The 20,684-nt window shown below is 36.7% G+C and overlaps 1 protein-coding gene across 7 annotated transcripts in view; it reads left to right on the top strand.

The window, feature by feature from the left end:
• The window catches only part of SGCE (sarcoglycan epsilon), a 68,096-nt gene that overhangs the window by 21,374 nt on the left and 26,038 nt on the right, over positions 1-20,684 (top strand). For 4 of the 7 annotated variants that reach the window (XM_032643510.1, XM_032643513.1, XM_032643512.1 and 1 more), the window contains 4 exons: positions 4,397-4,519; positions 6,365-6,522; positions 12,477-12,549; positions 16,885-17,083. In XM_032643510.1, coding sequence (XP_032499401.1) covers positions 4,397-4,519; positions 6,365-6,522; positions 12,477-12,549; positions 16,885-17,083 — 553 coding nt within the window. Of the gene's footprint in view, positions 1-4,396; positions 4,520-6,364; positions 6,523-12,476; positions 12,550-16,884; positions 17,084-20,264; positions 20,439-20,684 lie in introns of all 7 variants that reach the window. The other 3 variants (XM_032643514.1, XM_032643511.1, XM_032643509.1) reach the window with 2 other exon arrangements.

Genomic DNA, 20,684 nt, shown 5'->3' with positions numbered 1-20,684 from the left:
TGTTCCCTTCGTTGGGGTTCCTGCGAAACTGAGATTTTACGGTATTCTCTCAAACTGCAAAAATTAGAAAATGATGATGTAAGTGGACCTTTTAAAGTGATTAATTTGTTGATAAAGCATCTGTGAGAGAGAGATCACCTTGACGTGAATACTGACAATCCTTTATGACTTCAGAGGAGAGACTTTAAGACTTAAATCTAGCTGAGACTTGTAGGGTGTCACACTCAGCAGCCAGTTTAGAGTCATGTCCTTGTTCTTGATGCAGAAAAAGGGCTGATAGGGGTTCTCCGGACTCTTTTTGTAGAGAGTGGACTTTGTATGTGCCTGTGCACGTGCATATGCCATTAAAAAAATCATTGTGATAATTGTGAAGTGTTAGCTCTAGATTCGTTAGCAATGCACCACCAAACCCTTTCAAAATTTGATGTTTACTGAACACATACAGATTTGCTTTTGTTTTTAAGTAATTGTAAGTAAGCACACAAATGTGCACCCTCATATTTTCATCTCAGTGTTGCTCCCATAGGGAGAGAATTCCAAATGGACTATTAATAAAGGAAGACAGGATGCTATTTAGCTAGCGTGAGGTCCCACTTTATTGCTACCGCCATCACCGTCTGTTACTTGGTTCTTGGCTCTCTGCTGTCCCATAAGATACATTTTCGAAAATGGTTTGTAGTTTCTATGCCTTATGATTAAAACATACAGGGAACAGTTTTATAGAAAGATTTTGGTAGCATGTTAACAAGGAATATTGGACCTGCATTTAGGGAGGGTGAAATATAACCCCGCCACTTGCCCACATATCCTTTTGCTCTTTTCAACTCAGATATGTAATTTTTCCTGTAAAAAATGCCGTTATTTATGACTACCTGTCTTCAGTTTTTAATCTTTGCAAATCTAGCTACCCTTGTGGTTTGAAGATGATGTTTTTGACCCCCCCGTGGGTTGGACTTTTGGTTTGTTTTGCCCATTAATGGTGATGGATTTGCACGGATTTAGCCACAGACTGGTTTCTAGTTTCATTTGTATCCAGTGGCATGTGTTTGCAGAGGTAATGGATTTGCAGCCCTACAGATTGGAGAGCCATGCAATGCACAGAGCAGCCAGACCCTGTGACCTCAGCTTGATTAGCAAGGCACTGTATGCTTGTATATTTCAGAGACTGTTCAGAGATTTTTTTTCAGAGATGTGTATTTCAGAGATTGTTAAAGTGTTTCAATTTCATTTTCAAGACTTTCTTTTAGGGAAAACAATATGCCCCAAGCTTGCTGTTTGTGAGTACTACCTAGACATACGTGAGTGCAACATGTGTTCACTGTTAAGTAACAGACTTTTTTGGTGTTAGTGCAAACCCTATCAGTATTGTTTATATCGCTCATGTTTAGAACAAGAGCCCATAAGTCTGAATTCTCTGTGTCACTTTGTTGCTTTTGAAAGGAAGCTAGGTGTAAATACTGCCCAAATAGCCTCTGTTGAAGAGCTATTTGTTTTTGCAAGTAACAAATGGGAAAGGTAAGGTAAAGGGCACTTCTCTAAAACGTTCTGTTGGGTGCCCATAATTTAAACTGATGCTACAGAAAGGAAGTATTATTTTCACAAACAAAACATAGTGGCTTAGTCATTTTCCATTTCTAGATGATGAGTGTGTCATACATCTGTATCATGTTTTTCTCAAAGTGAATGGCCTACTATACTTACGGTGAAGCAGGCTTTACTGCAGAGTTGCCAAGGTAACTGACCAGCAAGTATGCAGTTCAGCAGATTGCAGAAAGGCAGTTTTACACGTGAATAAAGAAATGTGCATGTAATCTTAAAACCCAGGATGGCCATGGTGGATTGTGGTTTGGCTCTGTAGATTGTAGAAATGTTGTTTGTTGTTTTTTTTGTTTGTTTTGTTTTATGAAAGCAGAAAGTGAGATGTTCTACACTAGTCCTTGAAGTGAGGTAATAAACAGTGACAAGTACCCTTTTATGGTTCTATTTTAGGCCCTGCCATGGGCCATATAGAAAATAGGACCATTTCAATATTATTAATATGAACAACTTTTCTTTTTGATTTAAAAGCTAGCTTTTACCACCTTATGTCAGCAAAAACTACGGGAGACTGTTAGTGGTTTATAATGTAAATGGAGGATGGTAACCCATAAACTGCTACACACATATGAGAATTAATTTAGGTTACAAAACTGAAAATGAAGTTAAGTATTATATATATTTAGAACACAAACATAAGAACTGTGTTTCCCTCTACAGTGCTTTGTATTAGAATGTATTCATCCATTTATAAAATTATTCACGTATGCCAGACACCTTCTAGGTGCCGAGAAAATAACAAAGGTAAATAAAGTTCAGTGCTGGACTTAAAGGTGTTTTTAATCTCTAGAAAGAATAAATTGGATAAGCTCCAAAGAGATTCCTTTGAATTATGCAAAACATTCCTCTGCCTTGGATGTAGGATTGTGATCTAGAATTTAAACTCCTTTCTGTATAGAATGAAGTAACTTCTCACCAGGAGTTCACAGCTCTCCATAATTTGACTCATCTTCCCAGTTTTCCTACCCCCTACCAGGATCTAGCGTTACTGGCTTAATTCCATTTCTTGAAAGGGCCCTGCAGTATCCCACTTTTGTGTCTTGCACATTTCAACGCTGAAATTGCCCATCTCTGAGTTTCAGAATCTTGCTAGCACTTTAAAAGCCATATTGAATTCTACTTCTTATATAAACCTTTCCCAGGTCTTTCCAGCTTCCATTGCTCTTCACCATCTTTCCGGGTCTTGCCAGAGCAGTTTGTCTCTCTGGGGTCATACCTAGTTAGGGGAGTGTTGGTCTCCCAAACCAGATGGTGAGCTCGTGAAAGGCAGGGACTGGGTCTCCTTCATCTTCACATTCTCCACAGCACCAAGCATTCAGCGGATGCCATGGAATCCAGCTGGTGAAAAATCTTTAATTCTCATCCTTACTATTTTTCTGTGATTCACTTATTCTTGTTTTTTTGGAACGGGACCATTTTCACAGGTGAGTAAATTGCTCTTGGGTAGAGAATGGGTATTCTAAATGCCATGGGAATGCTTACCAGTGCTAGTACAAAACAAGTCAGGAAAGAACGAGTCTCCCTATTACCTAATTTAAACCTAACTTGCCACTTCCTTCCTTCTGTTACCACAGCCTTTGAAGTTGTGTTTTTAGTAGTAAAGCTATGGATACATGAAGCTACAAGCCAAATATTTTAGTTCAGTTCCCCATTTTTGGCAGCCATCCACAGAACTGTAGGGGCAAGTTTTCACAGATAAAGAAACATTTTTGTGGGAGTTCCTATTTTTATGCTGAAAAATTCACTGTCAGTGATTTTGCCATCCAAGGGCTTTTAGTTAGTTGTGAGCCCGGGACTGAGCAGCCTTGAGTTCTTAAGGTTAATTACTACATTTACAAATCCATCAGTGACTAAGAGAAAGAACTTGCCTGATAGGGTTTATCTGTTTAAAAATTGCAGCCAGTAGCCAAACAGGAAGATAGAAAATCAAAAGAGATTGTAGAGGTGACAAGGGTAATGGCAGTATTGTGTTGGTGGAGATGATGATATCAGAGGAAAAAAAACGATAAGTTGAGACTAATCAAACCAATTTGGTCATTTTAATGTACTCACATCATGTATCTTAAGTAACCAGTAAATCATGGAATCTGCCCCATCTCACTTAAAGAAATGATTTGCACTGAATTTTGTGATGTAATTGTTATTGCTTATTTAGGAGGTAGCATAATAGACTAGATTGTATGTGTGAATTATTAAATGTCGAGATCAGGTAAAGAGGAATAAATCATTTCCAGGAAAGATGGGGGAATAATACTCAAAGAAAGAGTATCCAATGCATTTTTATAAGTATCAATATGTATGAAAGTCACCTTACATATATCAATGGTATTATGTAGTCCGATATGCTCTGTCTGGCAAACAGTTAATACGGTGGAGATTGTTACCATTTTAAAAAAATGACTCTTTATACTTTGCTTTGAAAAAAGAAAAAATATACTGTAGCAATTATATAGCTGATCAGTTCTCATGATGTATTTTGTTGGTAATAATCTCCATAAAAATTACAAAAGAGATTTCATGGATGTCTTTATTATTTAATAATAATTTAAAATATTAAATATGCCTAATTCTGCTTACATAATATTTGAAAAGTCTATAAACACAGCAAGTTGAGAGTTGTTCCATGCTTTGTCCTAAAACCACTCCCCTTTAAAACAAACTTCTTAACAATCTTGCATGTTGCTTCAGTTTTCTCAGAAATTTCTACATAGTGAAACCCTTCTTTACAGTGTAAGTGAATTTTCAAAAGCAGAGCTCATTATTTGTCTTTCTGTCTCTTATCTTCCCTCTCTGTTTTCAGTGTACACTATTTTCTCCAAGGTGCACTCTGATCGGAATGTCTACCCATCTGCAGGTGTCCTCTTTGTACATGTTTTGGAAAGAGAGTATTTTAAGGGGGAATTTCCACCTTACCCAAAACCTGGTATGTTCTGGCGGGAAAAAAAGTGGTTAGTTTACTAAATTTTTCTTTTTGTTCAATGTGCGTAATCTAGATGATATATGATCAAATATTACTGACATTACTGGACATGGTCTGGATATGTGATAAATTGATTGTTATAGAATATTTCCTATTTTAAGATTAGAAATTTAATTACCGAAGGAAATAACTCATTTTTGAAATTTAAAGAAAGTGTATTTCTGATTTCCTAGTCTTGAGTTTTGTGCCTCTAACAAATGATCTACCTATATTCTCAGAGAAATAATTATAGATGTACAATTACAATTTTACACATTAAGACTTAAGAATCTTACAGAGTACATTGATTTTTGGAAAACTATACATATGTTGTAGAAGAGATTGAAATATGGTATTAAGAAAGAGTTCTCAAAAAAACTTTTACAATATGAGATAATTTTATATAACTTCATAATCGTATGATGGAGATTAATTTTTCTTCAAAGTAATACCAGTTACGAAGTCCTATTTAATTTACTATTGGTTTAAATTATGTTATATTGGATTGTCACAAATGCCATCAAATTAACGAAGATAGAAAGAATAGCAAGAGAAAATACATTGTTATTATGACTTACTTAAGTAACAAATAAAAATGAATTTCTGAAAATTCCAGCATTAGAATTAATATAAATATTATTTTTGTGGATTATATGATGAATAGCATACCTGAAAACACTCGTAAAATATAGTTAAGCATGTTCTCACCAGCATTCAAGAAACAAGGCAGTCTTTTTTCATCAATTACTTAAAAAATGTGTTCTCGTGAGGGGCATTCTCTTTTTGCAAAACTATATAGCTAAACCTTGTGAGCAGCAGCTTCAACAATGGAGAAGAAAATGTAGTTAAGAGCATACTTCTGGAGTCAGCCAAGATTAGATTCTAGTTTCAGGGGCTTCCCTGGTGGCGCAGTGGTTGAGAGTCCGCCTGCCGATGCAGGGGACACGGGTTCGTGCCCCGATCCGGGAAGATCCCACATGCCGCAGAGCGGCTGGGCCGGTGAGCCATGACCGCTGAGCCTGCGTGTCCGGAGCCTGTGCTCCGCAACGGGAGAGGCCACAACAGTGAGAGGCCCGTGTACTGGAAGAAAAAAAAAAAATTCTAGTTTCACCACTTAATATGACCATGAAGAATTAACATGGAAAATTACGTATTTCATCAATAAAATTAGGGCTAATAAGCGTACTACTTTCGTTGGTATGTTTGAAAATCAGATGAAATAGTGCCTGTAGAGGCCAGGCACATGCTAATAAAATGACACCATTATTATTTATTATTAATAAATGTCATGTTATTGCAGTTCTTTTGGACTTGGATTTGGATTTTTTTCAACTCATCCTCCATTGTTTTTAAATTACATTATTTTTGTTTTGATGACACTTTTATAATTTTGAGATATCCCTTAAGATGAGTTTGATAGTGCTCAGAGTTTCATGAAAGGAAGGTTTCTCAGAAGAATGAATGCATCAACATGATTAGGGGATTTTCCTGAAAGATAGTTGTCTCATTGGTAGAACTTTTCCACTGCTATGTGACCTCCTCCCCGCAAAAAAGAAAAGGAAATTTACCCCCAAATTGTATGAATATGCTTTCTTTGTTGAATCAGATTTCTAGACTAACTAAACAACCAAAAGGATATTTTTCTTACATGAGGCCCTAATCTAAATTCCCAGATGGATTTTATTTTGGTGTGTATTTAATTTGCTACAAATGTTAAGAAAAAAATTTTTAGACATATTTTTATTGAAACAATCAAAGCAACATGTGAAAATAACTGTCTTATATCTTACTTTTGTGTTTCTTACCTAGGCGAGATTAGTAATGATCCCATAACATTTAACACAAATTTAATGGGTTACCCAGACCGGCCTGGATGGCTTCGGTATATCCAAAGGACACCATACAGTGATGGAGTCCTATATGGGTCTCCAACGGCTGAAAATGTGGGGAAACCAACAGTCATTGAGGTAATTTACTTAGAAAGAGCAAAATTATATTCTTGATTTTTTTGTAATTTGAGTTTCAAATGTTGTGATTAAAATTACATGGCAGTGGTTTTCAGTATTTTATGCATGAAAACACACTAGATAACATTTGGAAATGTACCATTCCTTTCTGTTCATCTACAGTTTTTTGTTTCAGCTTTTATATAAAAAAGCGTCGTCTAAATTAGTGAAAAAAATTAAAAGGTATTTAAAAGAAATAAATTACTGTGAATTCTATTTAATAAAATGAACAAAAACTTAAAACACTTATTTTCTCCAAATTTTAATTTCAGATTTCATGTTCATTCAGTCATTAAGGAGACGTCTTTTGAGCCCCTACCATGTGCTGAACATTATGATAGGTGTCGGTGGTAGAAGGATGAATAGTAGCTGTGCTCTGCCATGTCTTACAGTTCAGGGGTTGAAGCACTGAATAGAAACCCAAACTTAGCCAGCACTGACGTAACTGTTATAATAAGAAGGGGCTGTTTGATGCAGAGTTATAAGAGGGTAAATAGAAATTCACTAAGTAGAAGGAAGGCTATTTTAGGCAGAAGATGCAGCACATCAAAATCTTGGAGGCATAAACATAACCACATAGTCTTAGAGAACTACAAGTGTGACTGGAGGACAGGATGCACTCCAGAGGGCAAATGATGGGAACGGAGGTGTTGATGTTGGTAGGAGCAGATCTTTGAGGGCTCTGTAAGCCATGCGGATATGTTTGACCTTTACTTTGGGAGTGATGATGGTGCTATAATTAATCAGATTTTTACCAGTACCTAATATCATACCTGGAAGATATTAGAAGTTGAAACAAAAACAATGATGACATCAAACTTTTAATGGGAATTAATTTTTTTTTCATGAATGGATGTAAAAGCTAAAGGTGTTTCACTCTTTACTATATCTAACAAAATCAGAATTATAATGGTCATTAACGGCAGGAGAGGCCTACTATAGTTTCATGCCTAGATGCCTCTAGGATCTTAAACTGGAATTTAACTCTTCAATTCCATAAAAGCTTACTGGTAGTGACCAGGGCACCAGCATAGGAACTGCTAGTGGAATTGCCAGGAGTTTGCATATGTCCTGCGTGGCATGTTTTCTACCACCAAAAATTTGTAGAATTTCTGTAGATTCTCAGGAGATTACATGCTTTGAGGTTTTCTCCAAAGTTTTAATCAGCCGTGGACTCTGGATATGAGCTTCCATGCTGGCTGAGAGAAGGTGTTTCTTCATTTGAAGTGAAGTTTGTATTAACATGACATTTCAGTGATTTCTATCTATAAATCTGCTTTCTTAAGGCAATGTTGATATAAGATAGAAATATATGTAGATGTAAGAAAGAAAGTTATTTGGAGTTATTGTCAAAATAATTTTTAAAATACTCAGTAAAGTTACAAAAGAAATATATAAATGTAAGTCACCACCTTGCTAGATTAAAAAAGAAAAACACAATCACCTTGAAGATTCAGAGAAAGCATTTAATAAAATTCAACACCTATTCTTGATAAGAAAAAAATAACTCTTAGCAAACTAGGAATATAAGTGAACTTCCTTAACCTAATAGGTTATTTATCAAAAATAATAGCAAACATCATTTTTTAATGGGAAAACACTAGAGGAATGCCATTTAAATTCAGGAACAAAACAAGAATGACCCCCTGTATCACATCCATTACAGAATATATTAGAAGTCCTATCCAGTGCAGTAAAGAAAGAAAAAGGAATTTATAACTATTTGAAAGGAAGAAATGGAATAGTCAATGATATAAAGAGTCTATAGGCTATTAAAATCTTCAGAAAGCCTAGCAGTAAGCTATGGGATCAATATAAAAAATTTAGTTATATTTATTCATTAAGTACAAGTACTGAGAAAAATACATGTTTTTAAAAGATACCATTTTTTTTAGTAGCAACAATATTATAATGTACTTGGAATAAATCTAACAGAAGGTATGCAAGTTCTGTATGGGAAAAATGATAAAACTTTGTTGATATTAAAGAATGCCTATATAAATGAAAAGATAGTTCATTCAGGGATAGGAGGACTGAAAATCATGAAAGCATCATTTTCCCCCTAGTTGATCTATAGATTCAATGCAGTTCCAATAAAAAAATCTCAGTAGGTTATTTCACGGAACTTGGCAACTAATTCTAAAATTTATAAAGAAGATAATAAAGCAAAATCAAGACATGCTTAAAGAAGAATAAAAAGGGGAAAGATTTCTTTCCTTTCCAGATAGCAAGATTTATTGTAAATATGTAGTAATCAATCATAAGTTTGTATTGATACAGGGATAGACAAATTAACCAATGAATAAAATAGGGAGCCCAGAGACAGGTCCATCTACATAAAGAACAATGATGTATGTCTAAAGAGATGCTGCCAGAGATCACAGATTAGGGAAAAGGAGGTCAATTTATTGACTGGTGCTCAGCATATGGCAAACATAAAATTAGATTCTTACTTCACAGGAAATACAAAACTCATGTCTAGGTAGATTAAGGATTTAGCAAAAATTTAAACTATTATATAAAACTGTCGAGGAGTATCTTTCTGAGTTTGGGGGAGGGAAAGATATCTTAAATAACACCTAAATTTTTTTATTTAAGAGAAAAGATTGATAAATTTTACCATATTAAACTTGTGAACTTCTGTTCATCAAAAGAAAACATTAAAGGAAAGACAACCCACAAGCTGGAAGATGATATTTTAAATATATATAGCTGACTAATGATAAGTATGTAAAATATAAAAAGGACTCCTACAATTTCAATAAGAAAAAGACATGAACAGACATTTCACCAAAGAGGAGACATCAATGCCATTTAAGTAAAGAAACTTACTCTCCTCAGTAAGGAGGAATATTCAGTTTAGAACCTCAGTGAGAATTTTATCCTCAGTAAAGGTCATTGCAATGGATATGGGCTGGAAAACGGAATATTTCACGTAGCTGAGTATCACTATACACTATGATCTAGCAGTCCCACTTCCAGATATGCACTTAAACAATTGCAGGGAATTCCCTTACGGTCCAGTGGTTAAGACTTGGTGCTTTCACTGCTGTGGCCTGGGTTCAGTCCCTGGTCGGGGAACTAGGATCCTGCAAGCCACGCAGCATGGCCAAAAAAAAAGAAAAAGAAAAAAAAAGAAACACTTGCAAATGTCCACCCAAAGGCATGCACAGTCATGTTCACTGAGCAATGTGTGTATAGGAAAACACTGGAAACCCACAAACCAGTTGAGATCCAGAAGTCCAGCAGCAAGAGAATAGATAAATTGTCGGGTATTCGCACAGTGAACATTTATAGCAGCAATGAACTTAAGCTTGCCTGGCAACATGAATGAATGTTTTTAACGTAATGTTGAAAAAAACCAAACAAACCTCAGAAGACTGCATACAGTTTACTATTTTCATAGGCGCTCAAAACCCAGAAAAATGGACAATATATTTTAAGCATACATGCATGGATAATAAAACTATATTTAAAATGGATGGGATGATAAACACAAAATCCAAAATGTTTACTCTGGTTGGAGAGAGGCAAGAGGCTAGGGTAGGAGAGAAACACGTGTTGAACCAGGATTCACAGCAGTGCATTATACCTTACTACCAACATACAATGTTATGAATATGTATCAAATAATATCTAAAAAGATGATGAGGGCTTCCCTGATGGCACAGTGGTTGAGAATCTGCCTGCCAGTGCAGGGGACACGGGTTCGAGCCCTGGTCCAGGAAGATCCCACATGCCGCGGAGCAACTAAGCCCGTGCACCACAACTACTGAGCCCAAGCTCTAGAGCCCACGGCCACAACTACTGAAGCCCATGCACCTAGAGCCCGTGCTCCACAACAAGAGAAGCCACCGCAATGAGAAGCCCACGCACCGCAACGAAGAGTAGCCCCCGCTTGCCACAACTAGAGAAAGCCTAAGCACAGCAACAAAGACCCAGTGCAGCCAATTAATTAATTAATTAATTAAATTTTTTTAAAAGCTTATGAAAACTTAGCATATCTTTCATCTAACACAGTATTGATTTATCTGTAAATAACTCATTTCTACATCCATATATAATAACATTTTCAGTGTTTAAAAATATTTTAATAATATAGTCAAAAGATTTTGCATATCTTAAACTAATATTTAATCATATATATCCACTAATTAATTTATTCAGTAGCTACTTATTAAGCATCTAAAATAGATCAACCACTATTTTAGAAATAGGGGATCAGAAAGTGCACAAACATGCATGCCTCTTTGCTATGAAGGGCTTCACATCATCATGATAAGTAGAATTCGACTGAGGATATTACAGTATTTAAATATCTCATTAGAAGTCATAGAAGAATTGCATTCTGTTACAGCTGTTAAAATTAAGCATTAAATATAAATTCAGGTAATAAAATTCTTCCTCCGGATTCATGAAAGGTTCTTCACTCTCTTGTGTAGCCTCTGATTTAAAAACACTTATTAGAATTTATGAAATTTACAATAATGAAATTTGTGATAATTATGGGAAGGCTAGCCAGAAAAATATTGCCATTAATCTGAAAATGTTTAATCTTTTTTTCTAGCATTAGCTTTGAGATATTATAACAAATAGTATCTAGTATTTTTTTTCCACTGAGAATATTATTAAATTTTTTGCAGGGTAAACTTTTAAAATCATGAGGATTCCCAAATGTTTTTGCATTTCTTCATTTGCTTGTGAACAATAATGCCTTGTTAATTTTAATGACTACTCTTAATTTTAGTGTTCAGTGTGAACCTAATTGATCATGTGTCCCAATGGAGAGCAACAAAGAAATCATTAAATCCAAAAGAAATTTGACAGATTGTGGAGAGATAAGTGCTTTTATCTTTGTGGAATAAGACACATTTCAGAGTATGTACTTTGAAATATTGTTAAAGGTTTGGAATTCTTTATTCCAAACTTCTGATTTTCACTGTTCTCTCAAATAATATTTCTGATGAGTGTAATGTATTTTATTTAAAGCTCATATGTGATGCTATTAAAATCTTTGATACTTGTTTTTAAATATGCAAGATATTTCTTTTCAGTGTGTGTCAGTTTTGTCTTTCTTGTCTCAGTGTCAACTACAGCTGCAGTTATGCCAGAAGGCTAGTGCTGGGATGCTAAGACTTTTACACAATCATTGGGGTTTTTTTTGAGGTACTGCAGGCCTGTGTCTGAGTGATTTAATATCTGTTATAAAGTTAATTATTCCTTGATTTTTGAAGCCATATCCTGTTGTTGGCCTTTGCTTTGTTTGTTGTTTGCAGTGGCTGTTTCTGAATTGACTTTGATGTAAGTTCATTGGCTCTGCAAACATTTACTAATATTTGACTCTGTGAAGGGATTGATTTGTGTTTTTGAGCATTTGCCATCAGCTTCTTAGACTGTGATCCTTACTGCTCTACTCCCATTGTGAGATGTGATTTCCAAAGGGTTCGTGACATTTCTTGACTGGTTGGTGTGCAGTTTAGTACCGAATGCAAACAACACAGAGATGTGCGTGTTTTAAAGTGTGCTTTCTGGTATGATCCTTAAGCTCCATTTAAAAGTACACCAATATATTGTTTTGGCTTTTTTGAAATTTTAGAACAGCTCTGGTAAGTAATTCGTAATGGTTAATCCATTTACTAATGATGCATCTGCACTGCTACTGGCACTTAACAGTCTTCTATAAAAGGGTTTTTCTGATTTTAACTCGTTTTAGCATGTTAAATATACCTAATTATCTGTTTTCCCACAATATGGCTAAAAGCTCTGGATTCTTGTCCAGAGAAGGAATATTTTGTAAGTATATAAACAAATAATGAAAATGGAAAGAACGACAATTTGTTTTCATTTTGTCCTTAATGAATTTCGTTTTCCAAATAACATTTTACTTCTTTAATATGACTTTCTTTTTCTAATAGATAACTGCCTACAATAGGCGTACCTTTGAGACTGCAAGGCATAATTTGATAATTAATATAATGTCAGCAGAAGGTAGGTATGGAAAAATATGTTGCTGATTGTTTCCTTATTTGCAAGAAGTATTTCATTATATTTTATATGTATGTAAAACATAGTTAAGGATTTTAAAGGACCACATACCTACTATAACTAATGAAATAGTAAAATGTAGAAAACTAAACAATATTTAATTCATTATAAAATATCACGATGTGTTTTGGTGCTGAAAACCTCAGGGTAGGGAACCAAATGTAGAGGCCACTTATTTTCTCCAGGCCTTGGTTAAATCATCTGTAAAGTGAGACTAAGAATACTATTTCTTTCATAAGTCTGAGGTAAGGATGCCATCATTTAAGTCTCAAAACGTGCTTGACATAGGGCTGATCGTAGAATGCATGATTGGTATTATTTTACTTTCAAACCTATCATCGGTGGTAGTTTGGTTGTATGTGATGATAAAGAGTTGTTGATGGACAGAAATAAACCATAATTTGGGTCACAGTCTCCTTTCTAAATAGCTAATCATGCATCTGGAGTCCAGCAACAATTTATTGTTACACATGCTTGAATTGTAAGTGATGCCTAAGGATTTAGAAGGTTAGGGACACAGGAGAGATTCCAAGAATTACACTCTCAAATATTCTGATCCTGTTTTGGCATTCAATGGGAAAAATACATACCACTAAACACTTTGTGGTTAAAGTTTATAAATCATGGGATACTATACCAGATATCATTTATGAGGGTGACAGGAGAAGAACTGATACAGCATTTTTCCCCCCAAAACAGTAAAACAGTTGTGCATCCTGGGTAGGAAAATTCTTACTTCTATTTACTAGTATGATTGAAAACAAATAAGCAAACACAACACATTTTATCAGAGCCTACTAATTCGGAATTCATAATAATTCAGTAAAGGCTGAGTTAAAAATTACCTTTACAGTATATGAAAGAAAGCAATTTCGATAGAATTGATAATGCAGTACATAATTGGGGAGAAGATTGCTGGAAGTTTTTGAAACCCTTAGCCTGAGTTTTTTTCCCCAGGCATTTTAGCTGTAATAATTGCAGACAACAAATGTGCTAGTTTAAAATTTAAAATGACCTTCATATATGAAAAGAAAGTCCAAGTACCAGTTCCTTTGTCCTGGACAGAAGACTCTTTACCCACTTTTCTACTTCCCAAGGGCTTTTGGAAGGTATTCATGTTTGGATCAAGGAGATTTTTATTCTTGACTCCAATTGTAATTGGATACTTGTATCCAGTCCAAGCTGTCCTTGTAGAATTTGGAATACCTTTAATGAGCAGAATGGTTGCGAAGTTCCCTTTCTCCTTGGGAATCCATCAGTTTAGTTATATACTTCCATTGCAGTGGGCTTGGACCACTAACCTCACTATTATGCTCTCAGAGGGGCTCAAAACCCTTTGTCCGGTATGCGAGCCCCTACAAACTGAAAGATAGCCAGGTCTCCAGTTTTGAATCTCCTCCTTCTCAAGTCTGGTCTCAGTCCTGTCAATACAGAGTACACAGGCATCTGTCAATACAGAGTACATGGGTCCACACACATGTACTCAATACATAGTACACATGTGAGGACCCATGTTCAAGCAGATACTAATGTAAGACTGTTAGATGACTGAAGGATTAAAAGTTGGCATTAGGGGCTACTTATTTAAATCAGGGTTGAGGGAGCACGAGGACGTGGGTTTTGAAAGTCTCCTTTTACATAAGGGTCAGTGGCTCAAACTCTGAAAATCAGTGCACCAAATGGCAGGCATTTTTCCTTGCTTGTCTCGATGGAATGCATGTGGACACTAGGATGTACATCTTTGAGCATGGCCTGTACACATGCCGTTTCTCCCGGATAAGGTTAGGAAAGAAGTAACAAGGGTTGAATATCCGGATAACCATGCTCGGTGCAACTCCCTGCCCAGCAGTCTCCTGCTCCGGGAGACCTAATGGGAAATTAGTTATGTAGAATCATACAGCATGGAGCTCAAGGAGAGTACATAGAGTGATTCTCTAAATTGGGTTTAGTGCCTCAGAGGCCTGCCACCAATCTGTTGGCTACTGTTCCCTTGGCCTCTGTGATATCCAAATATAGCAGGCACGGGATTTCCCCAAAGTTAGAAAGCTACTGTGACTCATCTCTGGGAGGCCTGGCAGCAGCACTTGGCGGGGTAGACGGCAGGCAGCTGCACAGCCTGGAGCCTCGGAGGGCGTGGCGGCCGCAAGTCTCAGAAAGGAGCCACCGAGGGTCACATGGATTAGGGAAAGCCAAGTAACAGTTCTCCAAGGAGTAGCACTGATAATAAGGAAAAAGTTTTGCACGCTTTTTTAGAAAAATTTCACTGAATGAAATTAGTAGATGATAGACTTCTAGCATACCCAAAAACTATACTTGGTATTATTTATAAATATTATTTATTGCCAAGAAACTGTTCTTCATGACATTTTTCTGCATGACTGTTTCTCAATATGGGGAAAAATGTAGCATGATTAAGCTCCTGTTTATCTGTATAAAACAGGAAACGTATCAGTATAAAACAGGAAACTTATCTACATAAAAGAGAATAAACATAGCATATTTTAGAAGATTGCAGATGGGCTATACATCAAACAAATCTAACAAAATCATAAGCAGAATAAATTACAGGGTAGGGGATGAGTAAAGAGCCTTCTGTGATTAGGGCTTTGAAAGACTTATTCTTTAGGGAGAGACACCACACTCCAGAAAACTCTCCTGAAAACTCGAAAGCCAGAATATCTCCTTGATTTCATCTCTGGCATCAAATGTCCTTTAATATTAAAGAGGCTTGATAATAAATGAAATCATCAAGGTTTCAGTTATTTGTCGTATAATTTTAGTTTTAGTTTATTAAATAAGAATGGAATAGTACATGAGATAAAAATAGTATAAGAAATAAGAACATATAGTACATGAGTTTTAATGAAATAAGTCAGAGGATATACCTAATATAATTATTGTTGGGGACTTTAAATCCGTGTATAGTCCAGACGTATTTTTTTCCTTTTAAGTAAAGTGCAGAATCCAAGTAATTAACTTGTGCATATTATTGTAAGAATTGCTAAAGTTTACCGTTTTCTCAGTTCTTACTCTATATTGGGAGCTCCATTGAGCACTTTATATATACAGTCTCTTTTAGCTTAGATGAAAATCATATGAGGTAAATTCAAATGATCGAAAGATCAGCTTCCCTTTCTGAACCTATGGAGAAAAATACAAGTACCTGTTTACCTTCTGCTTGTGAGAGTTAAATACGGTAATTCACCTCTTTCCCTTAGCTTGGCCTGCCTCGTAGTAAGTATTAAAAAAAAAAGTAGCCTTTATTCTTACAGAAATATTACTAAACAAAAAGAAAGCTATCCTTTGTCTTAACAGAACAACCAGAACACAGGAAATGATAGTTTGTAATTGAAGAGTAACATTTGAGAAGCTGAAATAAATTATATTTATTTAAAGTTTCTTATATTGAGAGTCTGAATGGGACATTGGGTTGGTTTAAAATATTCATTTTGGCATCTTTAGAGGGAAATCACTGATGAGACATTGGGGAGGGAAAAAGCGAACTCAATCTCTAACAATGTGAGGTATGGAATTTCATGAGAAATTTAAAATATTATTTCTCTAGAATATTTAATTATGGAGTGATCCAAAAAATGAAATAGCTATGATTTCAAAGTTCTTGTTGAAAATACAGTCAATATTTATTTTAGTAAAATGTGATGTTTTAGCATGCTCTAAAAAGATCAGTAACACTGCAAATTAAAAATATGGCTTTCCATATCATATATAAGCAACCCACAAGCAAGTATAGATATTTTGCCATGTCTTCTCTATTTAGAAAGGATGGTGCTGTGTTCAGCCCCTCCTTTGTTCAAATGGGAAATAGCACTACCTAGGATTGTAACGATTAAATTAAACAATGTATTTGAAGATCTGTCAGCTTGAAAACACTACAGGTACAAAATACTTTTCTAAGTTCTGGAAATGCTTCTACCTGAGTACATTGACAAGACAAGGAGGCCGGCAGGTCGCTGGCAAGTTAGCGACAGATTTGAGATTTGACATTTTTTTTCTTGTCCTTTTTATTTTTTTTCTCTAATTGTGAATTGCTCTGCTGTCCCTTAGATTTGACTGCATTGTAGATAAAGTTCTGGGTCTAATGTACATCGTGTTTTTAGATATATCCTCTGTTATATAGAAAGCCTTTAAAGTCAGTAATAATATCGTTCCCAGAAGCCAGGATTGTGACAGAAATCAACAAATCTCAAATGGTTCTTTGTTTCCCTTTCAAAAGACTACTTCATTAAAGATATGCATACCCTTCTTCACCAAAATTAGACTTCCCGTTACCGTATCAAGCAGAATTCTTCATTAAAAATATGAACGTAGAAGAAATGTTGGCCAGCGAGGTTCTCGGAGACTTTCTTGGGGCCGTGAAAAATGTGTGGCAGCCAGAGCGTCTGAACGCCATAAACATCACGTCAGCTCTAGACAGGGGCGGCAGGGTTCCGCTTCCCATCAATGACATGAAGGAGGGGTAAGCAGACTTACCTTAAGTATGGATTTTTAAATATGGTGATCTTATCAAACTTATTATAGATGGAAGATGGCCTATTGCATTTTTCTTTTTAATAAGAAATAGTTATTGTAAAGATATGAAAAAACTAGCAATTTTCTGTATTGACAAAGAGATTTTATAGCTGATGTTCCAGGTCCTGTGAAATCTAATCACAGATGAGGATCCACATCATAAATTACAGCACTAAGTCTTTTGTACCTTCCATAGAGAAGCTGTTTATTTAGGGTCCTGAATTTCAAAGGAAGTTGATGCCCCAGTTATCAGCTGCAGAAGGATGTACAGACTGCTGTAACTTTATTCTAGGAAACTATTTCTTCGCCTTTAACATTCTTTCCACCATGTGGTGGTGATTGATGGCTGGGGTGGATTTGAAACCCATTCCTAAAGCCTGGCCTTGTCACTCACAAGCTGGGTGACACTGGGCAAACTGCTGCACTCCTCTGGGCTTCAACTTCCTCATCTGCTCCAATGGGGACTATACTCTCTCCCTCAGGGTTGTTGTAATGATTAAAGGAGACAATGCATTTGAAAGGGACTTGTCTATTCTCAAGCCTTACAGATTCAGAGTATGACTTACATTCTTATAGAGGTTATGAAGCACTCCTTATGCCTGGGTACATTGACAGATCGAATCTCAATGTCAAATGAAATTTTGCTGTTTAATTTCTGTTCCGTAAGTTGAGGCAGATTTGCCTTTTTAAAAACCAATCCTATAAATATGCGAGATACGGAATAAATCACATTTTATGTAGCATGTCCTTTTCCAACTCCTCCTTTATCCATATCCTTGGTAACATTTATACAGATGATATCTGGAATTAACTGGAATATCTGGGTTAATAAGAATCAAATTTAAGGGAAACTTTAAAGGAGAACTTTGTTGGAGATGAGGGAAAAGATCACAATAGATGAGGTATGAGCGAGTAGTCCGAAGGGGGATAAAGGATAAGCAATGAGCTGCAAAGTCCAAGTTACAAATTTCAGAATTAAATTGTACCTTGTATGGTACAATAATGGATTTTGAAGTCAGTCAAGCACACATAGAAGTGCTTGGAGGAAAATAGTTGCTTTATCGCTTGCCTATCATCTGCTGGTTGGCTTTCTCTATGAAAACATAATTCTGGAGCTTAAAATTTTACTTGAGAGGTACAACATGGATCTCTTTCCCAATGAGTAATTGAAGGAGGACCATAAAAGGAGATGAACAGGGGTATCTCCCCTGAAGACATTCTCCAAATGTGGAATCTTTTCAACAGGTTTTTAAGGTAATGTGTTCCACAGTGATTGTTAAAACAATGACCAAAGATGTTGGAGGAAACAACATGAAAACCAGGTATTGGTAGAGTTTTCCATAGTTGTGCTTTCTTCTGGGCTCACCGCTTCTCTAACCAGTAGTGTAGACCCCACCTGTAGAGGCACTTTAAGAAACAACTGGGCTAAATTGAACTAACAGCTCTCTAAACCAAACTCTGACCTAAAACAGGGCTGCACAGCTATGTCTAGCCTGAGAATTGCCAGTAGAGCTTTATGAAGAATATACCTAGGTTCCTGGCCTCTGATTCCCCCTAGAGATTCCGGATCTTTGAGTCTAGGCTGGGCCTGAGCATGTGACTCTAAATTAAGAACAGAATTTTTTGTCCTACAAGTACTTGTTGGAGAATTCAGTCATTAGCTGACTGACCCCCAACACCTGCTAGCGGGAGGCATGTGCTGTCAGTCCCGTGGCATTTATTTGGACCCTGTTGTCTCAGATCCTTTCCCAACTTGAAATGCTTTCCATGAGTTTTAATTTAATGTTAAGCCGCAACCTTTACAGAGTATTCATATAATAAGTCTTTTAAAATAGATTTTCTATAAATTATACCCAGTGCCAACTCTGTTACTCCAGTGTCCCTATATGTGCACCAATGAAATAAGATCCTACTGGAGTATAATTGCAGGAGAAAAATTTGCCCCTGGGAATGATTTTGCATATTTTCTTTGGTTGTTACATAATGTCAAGGTAACAAAAATAGGGTTTTTTTTTTTTACGCTGTTGCCTTCAATTTAGAAATAAATCCAGTGCTTTACTCATCTCTTGTGCTTTCCTTTCTTTTTAATGGTGTATATCATGATTCTTGATTCACTTACAAAACTTTTTGCCTCTGTACTTTGTTTTGAAAATAACATGGACTATAAATCTCTTTAAAAATGAAATATTGAGGGCTTCCCTGGTGGCGCAGTGGTTGAGAGTCTGCCTGCCGATGCAGGGGACACGGGTTCGTGCCCTGGTCCGGGAAGATCCCACATGCCGCGGAGCGGCTGGGCCCGTGACCCATGGCCGCTGAGCCTGCGCATCCAGAGCCTGTGCTCCGCAGCGGGAAAAGCCACAACAGTGAGAGGCCTGCGTACTGAAAAAAAAAAAAAAAAAAAAAAAATTGAAAAGATTGAGGGTGGGATCAGAGATGCAAAGGAATTGCATCCCTTTATTTTCTAAAATTTTATTTAAAAATATATTTAGAAGTGTTAATTAAACACCTAATAACCGTGTTCTGCTTAATATTTTGCATAAGTCTCAGTCTCTGATTAAAAAAAGAAAAAACTCCTCGAAAGTATTTCCTATTACACACGGCAGCCACAATTTACTAACTGCAAACTTTTCCATGTTACTCAAACCAACAGCAGAAGACAAAGAGGAGCTCTCAGTAGTAGACCCTCAGAGTAAACCAACAGCCCTTCCACGGCCCAGAGTGCCCTTAAGTGTCAGTCGTCAAGAACCCCCTCTACAGCATCCCCGCACCCCATCCTTCTTTTTTTTTTTTTTTTTTTTTTTTTTCCGCGGTACGCGGGCCTCTCACTGTTGCGGAGCACAGGCTCCGGACGCGCAGGCTCAGCCGCTCCGCGGTATGTGGGATCCTCCCAGACCGGGGCACGAACCCGTGTCCCCAGCATCGGCAGGCAGACTCTCAACCACTGTGCCACCAGGGAAGCCCCCTCATCCTTCTTGATGTGCATTTTTTTCATCTCTGCCGACCTTACTGACAGCCTTTAAACTCCTTCTAAATCTAACAGAAAACAATTATAAAGATTTCCTTCAAAGTGAGTAAGCTCCTGCAAAGGAACCCTAAACCTCCTGAAAAGATTCCCTTTCACTTTCCAGACCCAAAACCTCAGGGCAACTGTGCTCTCTCTGGGTGTGGTCTCGGGGCTGCTTTGCTCTTGACACTGAGCCGGAGGCTAAGGACTCATGGATGCATTTAGCCTGGGATAAAGCTGGTGGAAAGAGGAGCAGGTTCATGTTTCATTCTGGGCATGGCAGAGCTGCCAACTCAGGGTGAGTGATGCGGTGTAAATGGTGGTTAGGAAGGGAATGACGGGGTGTGAGGATTAAAGAATATACTCACTTTTCATAAGAGATTGTCAAAGCTACCACTGTTTCCTCTGGTTACCAAAGCCTGTGGATCTATCCTCAATCAACAACAGAGGATCCTAGTTTATTCTCCAGACAATCTCACAAAGTACTCCCTCTAATTAATTGTCTGTGTTTTGCCCTGTAAAGGGCTCAGGGAGAAGTTACACT

This window comes from Phocoena sinus, chromosome 9 (assembly GCF_008692025.1).
Source record: "Phocoena sinus isolate mPhoSin1 chromosome 9, mPhoSin1.pri, whole genome shotgun sequence".
Classification (NCBI taxonomy): domain Eukaryota; kingdom Metazoa; phylum Chordata; class Mammalia; order Artiodactyla; family Phocoenidae; genus Phocoena; species Phocoena sinus.
The sequence above is the reverse complement of the archived record's forward strand: the minus strand, read 5'-3'. Positions and strand labels throughout refer to the sequence as shown.